The sequence below is a fragment of the Ammospiza caudacuta genome, chromosome 6 (assembly GCF_027887145.1).
Source record: "Ammospiza caudacuta isolate bAmmCau1 chromosome 6, bAmmCau1.pri, whole genome shotgun sequence".
Lineage (NCBI taxonomy): Eukaryota > Metazoa > Chordata > Aves > Passeriformes > Passerellidae > Ammospiza > Ammospiza caudacuta.
The window spans coordinates 15,905,044-15,918,673 of NC_080598.1; the positions used below are offsets into that span (position 1 = coordinate 15,905,044).

At 37.5% G+C, this 13,630-nt stretch overlaps 1 protein-coding gene across 1 annotated transcript in view; it reads left to right on the forward strand.

Annotated features, from left to right (window-relative positions):
- Nucleotides 1-13,630, forward strand: part of PDE3B (phosphodiesterase 3B) — an 81,708-nt gene that overhangs the window by 55,615 nt on the left and 12,463 nt on the right. Inside the window, exons 2-4 of the mRNA XM_058807036.1 lie at nt 8,477-8,527; nt 9,160-9,405; nt 11,850-11,995. Of these exons, the coding sequence (XP_058663019.1) occupies nt 8,477-8,527; nt 9,160-9,405; nt 11,850-11,995 (443 nt within the window). The remainder of the gene's footprint in view (nt 1-8,476; nt 8,528-9,159; nt 9,406-11,849; nt 11,996-13,630) is intronic.

Here is a 13,630-nt window from a genome sequence, read left to right on the forward strand (position 1 = left end):
GAAAACAACACTCATTTGTGTCAAGCCTGTACCCTGTGGCAATTTTGCCGAAAAAACCCCCCTAAGATGGCAATTAACAGAATCAAGTGAAAAGTGCCGGTGTTCAGTGATTTAGAGGTTTGTTCTGCTGTTGTGTCCCTGAAGTAGCCTGAGGGATATGAAAATGCAGCCTCATAGTCTGAAGTCAGCTGGAGAACAACTCGGAGCTTTTGTAAAATGAAATTGTTCAGTGGGTGAGCTGCATGAAAGTGCTGCTGGTTGTTTGCTTCCTCACTGTGCAACGGATCCACAGTGAAAGGGAACTTTGCAAAATCTGCATTTAACTTCTGAAATGCCTTTGTGTGTGATGTTGGAACATTATGTTAGGTCTGAGAGAGACAGAGGTGAAAAATCATCTGACTTCTGTGATATTCATGAAATATATGTTGTAACATATGGCTTCTTGGGCTTTGTTGCTGTTTACTTAAGAATATCCTTAGCTAATGACAAGATACTGAACTAGGTGATCATTTGGTCTAATTCATTTGATGCTAACCATTCTCAGATTTGTGGTAATTTTTCACTAAATGAGTTATACAGTTTAATTTTATGCTTCTTGTTTTAGAGAGGGAGTGGGGAGAGAGGAAAATATAAATAATTTTATACATATGTGTGAGATTTTACAGAGAAAATTTGTGAGAAAACTCTGAGTGAAAAATTCAGTATCCCCTCTTTTCAGCTGAATTCTGCAAAACCCACTTGTGTTCCTATGGAATAGTTTCTCTTTGCTGTTAAGAAAAAAACCAAAAAATTCAAACCTGTATTTCAGGGTAATAGGTGGAAAAACGTCAATTGATTGAAAAATGTAAGTTGTAAGAAGGAGAAATTGGTTCATTTCTTAGTATTTCTAGTTACTGCATTAAGCATACATCAGCATGCAGTAAAATATTTCAGCATAAGATTTTTGCACATCCTTCTATTGAAGGAAGATAAAATGTGATGTTGTTCCCTCTGTCTGTTCCAACATGATGCATTAACAGTGTGTCAACACAGCAGTAAAGGCTTTTACTGTGTATAATTGTAAAATAATGCCAATAGGTAAATGGGAAAAGGATGTTTGGGGAGCAATTTCTAGATCTTGCTTTCTGCAAGATAAACACCACTTTAAAAAAAAAAAAAGGGCTTTGGGTTTTGGATGACAGTAAAAGTGGTGCAGAATGCCAGAACACCAAAGCAACTGCACCGGAGCAGAGCAGTAATCCACCTAGCACTATTGCTTTCCTTTGATGGTGATTAGAACCACATGCTCCAAAGGAAAATGCTTATAATGGGCAATTAAAGGATCTGCACATAGCAGGCTTTTTTTCCCCCCCTCTGCCCTCCCTCCCCCAGTTGTCATAAATTACTGGTTGGCCTTTACTCTGACGTGCAAGTCTGACAAAACCTAGAAGGAACAGGAAATGATCTAAGTGTGGTTTTAGACAGTTTTTTTTTTTTTTTCATTACCTACATAATAAGAAAAAAACCCTCAACTTTCTACCTTTTAGAACCTTTTTGAAATGTTTAAAGATCTTAAAAAATATATCTAAAAAAGATGATCAGATCAACTAAAGCAGGCAATAAGAACTGAGAACTTTCTACAGCAGACAAAGTAGATGCTGTCCTGCTGATACTCCTGGGTACAAAAGCAGAACTAGCATGTCTTTTTAAAAAAAAAAAAAAAACAAATGAAACAAACATGTGAAAAAAGAAACAAAACCCCAGCCAAACAAAAAAAAAAAAAAAATCTGCTTGCAGGGAGTAGTTTTAGCTGTAAGAATGAGCTTGCTCAAGGCTTCTTTGAAGCTTTAGCATACACTGGAGCATTTTTTGCTCTGTTTTTGTATCTGTGCTGAGGGCAAAGCTACTGAAAATAGTAACTAAGCTTGTGAAAACTTTAAAGTGACTTATTAAAGCTTACTTAGGTGCAGCTCTTGTCTAAGATTTGTTATTTGCAAGGGAGAGCAGGCTACTTGGAGTCTGCTGGAAACATTGTGGTGGCGAGACACCTGCATGATCCAGTGTTGTTCTTACGTGCCCAGCCAAATATATTGCAGGTACTACTTAGTGTACAGAAGAGTGTTAATTAAGGCAATTAAGAAGAAGTGAGTCTCTTTCCATTGAAGGAAGATTTTAGGGCTCTTAAAAAAGCAAAAGTAATGTCTTTCATAAAAGAGTGCAGCAGAGTCAACAACTGAGTCGTTGGACAGGGGATGTGACTGTTTCCGTCAGGATATGTGTCCAAACCTCAGAACCATGAAAGCACACACAGCTTCTGTTCAAAGATTGTGGCTATCTGCAGACTTCACAACCCATTGGCCATTTTACACCCTTGGATAAATAAATTGTGTATAGAGTCAGGAAGTGATAAGTATTACGGTTCCAAAAATACTGTAGGTTTTTTTCTCCTCTTCCGTTTATTTTCATGGGAAGGTTTAGGGAGTGGAGAAATACCATGATGATTCTAAATGCCCAGGGTATGGTACTGAGGGCTGCATTTTGTCTTGATCACAGCAAGTGGCTGCTGTTTTGGCCTGCAGAATTTCACAACAGAACGTTGTCTGTTTTATCTAAATAATGCTGCCTCTACTTTGAGACTCATTCTTTGGTTGCATCACCTTTAGTTCGTACTGTATAAAATTTAACTACTTATTAACATACTTTTTTTCAACATCTACCTTTTCTACAGAGAGGGAAAAGACCTCTAATAATAAATAAGACCGCTAAGGCTTCAAGATTGTAAAATGCTCTCGGGTTTTTTTTGCATGATTAAATTACATGGATAAAAAACGGTAATTGATTGTAAGCTGCTACAAAAGACTAATCTGGAAATAAAAGCAATGGATCAATCTTGTTTGAAAGGCAGTCATGAAAAGAAATGGGTATGTAACAATCTTTTTCATATTTTGCAATGAATTTATTTCTTATCTAGTTGTCGAATTTGGCTTTTGAATGAGGTGATTTTTCGCAGAGTTGATTTCTGAATCAAGTTGCTGTGATGTTGGTTTCATTGTTTAGTTAATTCTATGCTTGGTTGCTATGGAAATACTTATTTACGGAGCTAATGCCTAATGGTGTCAAACAGATGCTACTGGCAACTAGGAATCCTTTATATTTGATCAATGAAAGACTCAGTCAGAAGTAGAAACTCAATTTTGTGCTCGTTTTTCTCCGTTATAATTTTGGAGCATGGAATGGAATGGATGTTCTCAAATAAGACAAGTTTTCTTTTTGTTATGGGCATTAAAGCATACATTGGATCTCTTAAAAAGTATCATCAGTGACATGAAATCCTATTTAGGTGTAGGGAGTCATATAGTAATGATGGAAATTTTAACATTGTGTGTGGCCTTAGTGTGCATGTTTCAGCTTGGGAAAAGGAGAATAGCGTTGGTTTTATTCAGCTTTCAAAATAGATTTTTAGATTTCTAAAGCACTGAAACTTTCTTTTTTTTTTTTTTGTAGCTGTGTATTTTAAATCTCTGCATAAGCATTAGTATTGTTCTTACTATAACGTGTCACAAACAAATAATTCTAGGGTAACTAAGCGGATGTAATTTTGTATTTTATAAGTTAAATTATTAATAAAACATTATTGCACAGTTGTCTAGTCGAATATATTTTAAGATTAAATTTTTTTAAAAAGGTTTAAAAATGCTTAGTGCACTTTTATCGTAGTTTCAGTCGTTTATAGCTTGACAAAAGTAAAATCCATACTCTTTTACCATGCTTAAGCCTTTGGAAGTTGAAAATGCTCCTCAAACAGATCTTTAGACAAATGGAGTTGTGTTATTTGTATAAAGAAGATGTAAAAAGCCTCCACCCTCCATGGCATCAACTCTTCTGAAAGGCACATCTATTCCTGGCCCTGGAACCACTGGGTGCGCTGCCACAGGAAAGATAACCTTTCCTATGGAACAGGAATTAAAAACCCAACAAACCCCCTGAAGCCCTGCTGGTTTGCCTTGATTGTCTTCTCCCATTTCTCATCTGTTTTTAGTTTGCTTAGACTATCAACTTCTCAGAGGAGCACTTACTGCCTTTTATTTTGTGAAAAGCAGCTTTGCCTTGCTGCTGCTGCTGGAGCTTGAAGCTGGTTTAGGGAAGGCCTCTGTCACCATTACCTTGTTATTTTTTTAACATGCTTCTGATATTGCTAATGATGTGTGCTTTGTCACAGTGCTGTCCTTAAGCTTTGGTGATGTTTAGGTTGATATCCTTGTGTTCAAGTAGCATGGGATCTCTTCTGAAGTACATGGAAATATTGTTTTTATGGTTTGAGAAAACAGGCCTGATGCCTACTGTCTTTTTTTTTTTACTCCATATATCCTCTAAGTGACAGGTATTTAAAATCTCCCAAGATCTGACTGAACACCCATGGTACAGAATACCGTGTTCATTGCTCAGAACAGCAACTTTGGGGAGAATTTGTTGAGCTTTAACAACTTTTTTAACCTTTAAAAACTTGTTTTCAGAGATGCAAATTAATTCTCTTGAGGCTCTTAGGCTGTTTTGAGTGACAAGTTTCAGTTTGACCTATGCTGGCTGATGATGGCCAAATGGGGAAAAGTCACTTGTACTTAAAGGGGTTCTCTAAGCTGCCTTGTCTTCTTTTAGCCACATTGAAATTTATTTCAGAGACTAAATAGATTCAATTATTATAGTTGAAAGTAATACAGACCCTGACTGTTACAGAACAAGGTGTGGTGCATGTGTGGGTTTTTGTTTTGGTTAGTTTTTTTTTCCTATTTGAAGCTATTTTCGATTGAAGCTGTCCTTCAAACCCCTGACCAGCTTGTCAGGCAATTATACAAAATTAGGAAAGAGTGTTCATGGCTCTCTGGATTAAGTGGGGAGACTCTGGGCTTGGAATGAGAACTTCTCTTCTAATCTGACTGGTAATGTCCTATACGCATTTCTGGTGGGAATGGCTGTAGATTTGCCACCTTTCAGAGGTTCATTTGCAGTATCAGAGCCCACTGAATTTGGATTTTCAGAGGGGCTCCAATGTGATTGCTGCAATGTTGCCACTGACCATGGACGCTCAAAGCCGAAAGTGTGTGAGTTATTGAGCAGAGGTCTAAGTTGGAGCTTGGAACTTTTATGACTTAAGTCCATCCTAGATAAGGTGTTTCTTGATGGAGGAGGTGAGGGAAGAACGTTATGTGCAATGGATTACAAAATCTTAGTATTACAGAGTACAGATCTTTCTGCAACAAATCTCGTGGTTGCAAAATCAGAAATTGCTGAGGCTCTGCCTAAGACCTATTTTAAGGTCTCTGGGTCTGTTCACAGTAGGTCAAAATAAAGGGTGTCTTTTTACTCCTGTTGTAAGATTAGTGTGACTCTGGGAATACTTTGTAACTTTTGTTGATGCACAGTAATGAAATAAAACTTAGACTGCTAAGCTCTCAAGAAAAAATAATGCCAGAAATGCTGCTTGTTTTGTATTCCAGATTTAACTTGCACTGCAAGGAGTTAGGCTACTTTAACTAAGTCTGGTAGGTAGTGAGAGAAAGAATAAAGTTTTCTTAGGAGAAAATTTTTCTTCAAACGGAGAAAAAGAATTCATCAGCTGTCACCATTTAAAATCGTCACTCTCCTTGTCTTTCAAACCCTGGCAATTCTGCAGAAGGTGTGTTAAGGAATATCGTGCTGTGTTCTGCTGCTTTCTCCAGAAATTGTTTTTGTGGGGGAGGCTTTCTGGATTTTGAGTGCCATCTTGTGGTGCCTTCTGAGCACCTAAGGAAAGGTAACCCCCCTTTCACTGCTACTAACCTGCGCGGGTTTGCTTAGTGCAGAGATGTACCAAGTCCGATTTATCGTGGAAAAATATTCTTTGTTTATAGAGTTCTGCATTTTTTTCCAGTCGTGCTTAGCAGCAGAGATTCCTACTTTGTACCTGAACTTCTCATGAGTTCATTTTAATTACTTTGATGTGTAGCATGTGGAATGACCCCTGAAAATGTGACAGGCTGTGGTAGCTGCTGGCTGTGTTAGTATACTGCCTTGTCTTCTCTCAGGAGATATAGCTTCTAATTCGTGGTGATATATAATGAATTAAAGAAAAATCTGATAGCAAAGTACAAGTAAACTGAAGTTCTATTTATTTCAAAATTATTTTCTTTGCTGTAAAATTGGTATCAGTGAAGAAGCTTAAATCTTCTGATTTAAATGAAAACAGAAAATTTTCAGTGATTAATCCAAGCTGTGAAATTTTTCATTTAAATAAAACTGCATAAAGTTATGCCCCGTCATTTAAAATATCAAACAATTATTTGCATTGCAAGTAGATTGGAAGATTTTTCTGCCTTGTGTTTACTGGGTGAGTATGGGTCATTGGAACCCATTTATTTACTACAGCAGGGCTTAAACCAAAAGGAAGGTTTTGAACCTTTTTTGTCACAAAGATTGACCCCCAAAATCATAGTTTATGTGAATGTGTATGAGTACATGTTGTTTAAAGGATGGATAAAGGAGTTGCAGTAAATGATTTGGTTCAGAAACATTCTGGAGTAAGCAAGACGTTTACTGGTTTGGTATTTTGTTTGTTAGTTAAGGTTTTTTTATTATTATTGTGAGCTCATTTGTAGCAGACAAATAAAATCAGCTAACATACCACATATTCAAAAGAAAAATAAAATACTCTGAGAGGAAAACCTCTTTTGTGTCCCCTAATGGAGGCTGCATGATTACGAGCGAGCTGACGCAACTCTGTGGCCCATTAGTATCAAAGGTTACTAATACAACTAACAAAAACCCATGTGGACAGCTGATCTCTGCTGCTGATTGAGGCAAAAGTTAATGAAGCAGATTAATGCAGTCTCTGTGTGCGGGGACAGAATGAAACCAAAAGATTTACTGATGTTAAATACAGTAAGGCAACGTCAGTCTAGAAAGAGACGCTTCGCAATGAAGAAAATTTAATGAAACCACCCAAACAAACAAACAAATGAAAAGAAACAACCCAGTCTGGCAAGATGTTGCTGAAACCAAATGCATCATGGCAAAATGGGTATGGCCACAGAATGTTGGTCATTATCTTACTGTTTGTCAGTGACAAACAGTTAAAAAAAAAAAGAAAAAGACATGGTAGCTAGATTACTCACTTAAAAAATCCCCCAAAACTCTCAAATACCTAAATTCTTAATTCTTGATTTTGATCTGCTTGCTTTACCCAGTATGATTTTCTGATAGAGCACAACTTACTCCCAGTTCAAGCGCATGCTTCGTGGTTGATCTCTTCAGTTTTCCTAGCAAGAGGATGTCATAACTATTACCTTTAAACACAGTTTAGTGGCATCTCTGTGAAGACAGCTGAGGAGAAAAAGTGCCTTTAAGTGCCTCCCTTGCCCGGGCACTGCTGACACGTCCCCACCTGTGTTTCTTTTTTGACACTTTGTGCACCTTCCTCTGGACAAGCACCAGACTGGAACGTTGTGTTTTCTCCATGGAAATGCTGTTAGTGCCAGAGGAACACAAAACATACCTAGTTCTCACCTGTAAAAATAAGCAGAAGAGCTTTCAGGATTGCAAAATATTAATTACCAAGTGGGGTATTGGCATGTTATTTGTGCTCTGTAGCAATGTAAAAGAGTGAAAAGCTATGTTTAATTTGTGAATACGCATTTTGCAAATGGATTAATTTATCAAAGAGTAATTAGAATCTGTCGAGAAGTCATGAAGACTGAAAGCTTTTGAAACAGAACAGACATCTGAATTTCATTTCTTGTATGTTGTTTTCATTTTTTGTCAGTATAAAAGACGAATTAAGCGAGTGCTGTTGACGTACTTGAAGCTGATAGCATCTTCAGATTGTGTTGCTGACGTTCTTTTGTGGGTTTGGTGGGTTTAGTGAGGTTATTCAGAACATGGGGCTTTGTATCCATGTTCAAGCAAAGCCTAACAAAACTTCCTGCAAGAAAATCTTTTTAAAAATACCAATTTTTAACCTCTTTGGAGAGATTTTTGCCCCCTTTAAAAGTACGTGATTTAATGTAATGCTTTCTTCGCTGTATTTACAAAAAATGCTTCTGTTTGAATGATTCTGAAAGAAAAAATATTTTGGAGGTTTTAGGCTAGATTTGCTTTTTTATGTTGAAGTGAATAGGAGCAGGAAAGCAGCATCACCATCGAATTTAATGTGTACGTTGAATGATTTATGAGCAATCCAAAAATATTGAAATAAGGCCATATTATTCTGTCATCACAATATCTCTGTTGCATGCAATTTCTTTATACTCTTCTTTAGGGCTTTTGCTGGAGAGCATTAACTGAGAATATGGCCCAAATTACATATGAAACAACAAAGGGAGAGACATTTCCCTTTGCATCATGTAATCAAAATTTATGCCACTGCTGTTTTTCAACATTAACACATCACCTTTTATTAATTGCCTTTACCCGTTAATTACCATTTACACAATCTTTTCTTTTCTCCTTTTTTTAATCTTTACAGATGATACTTTGGGATTGGGATTTGAAGCAATGGTACAAGCCCTATTACCAGGTCAGTATATTATGAATTTACTTGTCTTTTTTTTTTTTTTGTGAAATGTGATTTGAGTACAGATTTCAAAACTGTTCAAACTGTCAAATTTCAGTTCTTATGTTGATGCTGTATTTACCTATTTTTTCCCTCTGTCTCTTATATTGTAGTAAGCTCTTCTTGTTCCAGTTCAGAGAATTATGCAAAATTAAAATGAATCACTTCTGTTTGGATAAATTTTTTTCTAACTTGTTTCAGTAGAGTCAGGGTTAATAAAAATTATGAGGTTGTGGAAATTGTACCTCTGTAAGGGGCTCTAACAGTTTGACTGCCAAAATGTGTTGATATTGTTGGAAGAGAAAGAATAGTAAGTTTAATGCTGAGACAAAGTAATGAAAGTAGAGATTTAAAAATTGCCAACAGATTTCAAATAGAGAAAAGGAAGCTGAAAGATAATGTTGAATTGTGGATTTCTTTTTATTGTGTAGACACTGCTGTCTGAATGTCTATATATATTTTCTTTAAAAGAAATTGTGTTGCATTGATTTTTAAAAAATTTTATTTTTGCTAAATTTGCAATGCACACGATACTTTAAACAGAGAATAGCATGAAGTGTTTTGCCGATAGTTTTCAGCATTTCCATGTGTTGCAGAGCGCTGGCGGTGGGAGTGGAGCGGATCTCTCAGTGCTGAACGAGGCTCGGAACCTGCTCACGGAGCTCCTGAGTGACCCATGCCTGCCCCCACACGTGGTCTCCTCCCTTCGAAGCATTAACAGCCTCATTGGTGCTGTCTCAGGAGCATGCAGGCCAAAGGCCAGCCCATTCACTCCCTTTCCTGGCTTCTTCCCCTGTCCTGAAATAGAGGATCCTGCTGAAAAAGACCGGAAGCTGCTCAAGGTCTAACAGCTTTTATTTGCATTTGAGCGTGTGTTGCAATTAAAAAAATAGATAAAGGAAAATTCATCTAGAAGGAATGCTCCTGTATGCATAGCAGGTTCTCTAGTGGGTACCTGTGGACAATGTTTGAGGTCAAAAGGGAGCAGCTGTGAAAACACATTGAATGAAGTGGAGATAAGTACCAAAATGCAAATTCAAGTGTTTGATGGGTAGACAGTACAAGCACTGGTCTGCACCCTGACCACAACATTCCTCAAAATAACAGCAAATATAAACTGACGGTGTTATAGTCTCATGATATGGGACAAACATGGCTGTTCTTGATTCTTTTATATTCTTTATCTAACCATTGCTGTCAGTGCGGTTTTTTTCATTGACCTTTTTCCCCCAAGAAATTTACTCTTGTGGACAGCAAACCAGCCATCACACAGAAGCAAATCAGCTATGTAAAAGGAAAAGTATCCCTTCCTTTTCTTCAGCAAATCACTTTATGAGACCAGTGTAAAATCTACTGTCACTTCTCTATTACCCAGGGTTAATAAGTGAAAGCAAGAGTGTAGTTACTACATGAAATGCTAAAGAATGTGGTGGGAAAAATTTTATTATATAGAAACTCAACAGCAGAGCATCTGAGCTAATAATTCCAGCCCAGTATTGACAGCTTGAGGCGATTTGTTGTGGAGGCTGCTCTGGGACATGCCCTGTAGTTGTTTACATTTCCAGGAAGTGGGCAACTTGGCCCAAACTGATCATCTGGTTGGTTTAGTGTTTTGGAGCCTGATTCAGCCTGTGAAATGTCTGTTGGGAACCATATTTTTGGGGGGAAAAACTCAGTGTCTGCAGGTTACTCTGTGGAAGATCCTGCAGAACCACTTCAGTATGAAATTCATTGTAATGTCACATGGATATTTGCAGAAATCAATTGGACAGGGATCACAGTCATTCGGCATGTTTTTCTTTGTGGATATCTTTAAAAGCTGCTAAGGATTGGCATACCTTTTGATTTTTAAAATTTCTTTATAGCTAGTCAAAACAGTGTGAAATGAAAAATATTCATTAATGGAGACCAGTTATAAAGAGTATGTGAGATTGAAATATTATGGTTTTTCACAGCTGCTCTCTTTTTTTTTTCCTTCCTAAAAAGTAACTTTTTCCTCAAGTTCTGGAGATTTCCTGTATAGAAAGTTTTCTAGTGCTTGCCACAATCATTCAATAATTCTTTGGCTTTGGTGTGTTTAAGAGAAAGCCCAAATATTGGGCTATGTGTGTTACTGCAAGAGAAAGATTCCTTTTGCTTTTAAAAAACAGATATATGAGGAAAAAATCCAGGTTAAAACGCAGCAAAGAAAATATTATGAAATTATTTCTTCAATATGGATGATTTTGGAAGGTTCCCACTCTCTCTTTCTCTGGCTTGGAATATAAAAGATCTCTCCATAGTTTTTTGCTGTGGATATGTACATCTTTATTTCTCCTCCCTGAGTGGCTTCCAAAGTGTGTTCAGTTATAATTTTCACGTTGATTAGGGGGTCATCAGGTTGATTAAAGGGTTGAAGCACCTCTCCTCCAAGGAATGTTTGAGAGAACCGTGATTGTTCAGCCTGGAGAAGAGAAGGCTTTGGGGTGACCCAACTGTGGTCTTCCAGTACCTGAAGGGAGCCTGTAGGAAGGATGGAGAGGGAATTTGCACAAGCAAGTAGTGACAGGACAGGGGGAATGGCTTCAAACTGAAAGAGGGCAGGATTAGATGGGGTATTAGGCCAGGCTGGGTGGGGCTGTGAGCAATCTGGTCTAGGGAAAGGTGTCCCTGTCCATGGCATGGTGGGGTGGAACTTCAGAATCTTTAATGTCCCTTCCAACACAGACCACTTCATGATTCAGGGGTGAGCTGCCTGTCTTCCTCTATAGGAAAGGAATTAAAAACAGGGAAAAGAATGTAAATGGGCTTCAGACCTTGGGCAAGTCATAACTGCTTATCTAATGCTGACCCTTCCCTGTGGGTTTCTTGGAAGTGTGAACTGCCCAGTATTCAGAAAAAAAAAAAAATTTCAGACAAAAAACATTGCAAGGCTACTCTGCAACAGAAACAGTTTCCACTTCCATCAGGACTGTCCCTAGAACTGTCCCCAGATCTCCCAGTGTATGACAGTAGAATGCTTTCCAGATGGGTGGGTTTCTGCTGTTTTTAACAGTCATGATTTTAACAGATTTCACAGTCAAGGCAAGTAAAAGTTGTCTAGGCAAACCCCAGAGTGTGCACGTGTCTTATCTCCTGGCCTTGGGAGACCCCCACCTGGAGTAAGAGACCATACCTGTGGTAGGGTACCACATCAGCTGTTTGGCTATAAAAATGAGCAATCAAATAGCCCTTACAAACCGTAAATAAAGTTTTAACATCTGCTTTTACTTGCATGGATTTTAACCACGGTCAAATTACTCAACAGGGATTAAGTAGCAGGAGCAGCCTGCCAACCCCACAGCTGAGACGATCCTCAGGAGTTTCTGGCTTGTCATCTATGGAATCAGCATCATCCAGATGGGAAAGGAGCAGCATTAGCAAGAGATCCCATCAGGAATATAACACACCAAGGTAAGCACTGAACAGCATTTTAAGGGCAATAATAATGCTGGAACTTGGCAGCAGAAGTACTGGACGTAAAGTCCTGTGAATTAAGGCTCCAAATTCTGCCAGCATAAACTGGAAAAGTTAATGATGTACTATGCTGTGTAACTCTTAAGTGGAAATCAGGTTGTTCTGAGGTTAAATAGTGTGTTCTGTCATAGTAAGTATAAACTTGAGTAGGAAATGAAAAAAAAGTCCAGCATACATGATTGCAAAACAAACTAGTCTCTAACTAGACTCTGACTGCCTTTATGTATGACTTGCCAGCTTCCATATACCCATGCATAATTAAAAAGGTGAGACAACTTTCTTGTGGTTTGTAGCCACTGTTGTAGGTATTACAATGTTTATTATTCCTCCATTATAAGCTTTATTATTCCTCCATCAAGCAAGTTTCAAAATAAATTAAGGTAGTAATCTATTCTCTACTTGTTAGTAAATATGGTGCAAATAGAGGTTTTATTTCCAGAATCAAGATAACATTCTGAATTAGGATTAAGATGAATGGGTTTTTTTTCCTTTTTGTATAATGTTGTATATTAGTGAAAATTCACACATTTAATTTTATTTGAATGTATAAATGAGTACATCTTTATTTCTCAAATCTGTAAAAATGTGTGTGGTTTTGCTTTTCTTGTTTTGTGGGCTTTGCTTCTTTGTTTTGGTTTTTTGTTTGGCTGTTTATTTGCGTTTTTTACTTGGTTTGAGTTTTTTTGTTTGTTTTTTCTTTAAATGGTTCTACACAGGTCATAAGCAAAGTATAACATGCATTTTTAGAAAAGAAAATGTGAGTTATGCTGATAACTGGTAATTATTAGTAGTAGATGGGAATTTATATACACATGTCCAAGAATTTACTTATCAGTATTATATTTAATATTAAAATGAACTGCTTGAATAATTTGTCCCTTTCAGTGTTTTTTCTCCCTTGAATAAAAGATGATCTTTAAGTTTTTTACATTGTTAAACTTAATTGTGGTTTGTGTATGAATTACAATTGAAGATTCTAATAAAAGCAGTAGTAGTCATTAAAACATTATATTTTCATGCTGACCTGGTTGTTGGTGTCCAGATGAACCTCCCCAGTTGTATCCACTGGAAATAACCAGGGACCAGAGAAATTGCTTTAACCTTGGCAGCTGTGGGATTTCAATTTGTTACTCAGCCCTCCTGCTGCAGTCTCAGTGTACATTTTCAGAGGGCTTCCTCACTTTTCCTATTCAAAAGCAGCTCTTCTGTTTTATTTGTATGCAGATTTTTAATTTGGTTTCTCATTCAAACACAAACTTGAAATGTAAAGTTCTTCCTCATCTTGAGGTGAAGCTTCTCATGTTTTAGTTTATGGCCATTGCTCCTCCTCCTCTTGCTGGGCACCACTGAAAAGTGTCTGGCACCATGCTCTTAGCCCTTCTTTGAGATATTTATATACATTGATGAGATCCCCTCTCAGCCTTCTCTCAGCTAACCAGGCCCTGCTCCTGCAGCCTCTCCTCACTGGAGAGATGTTCCAGACCCCTCATCATCTTATGGCCTCCACTGGGCCCTTTCCTGTAGTTGGAGGTACACAGGAATAAATCCATGTTTATTCTTGAACTCATTTTT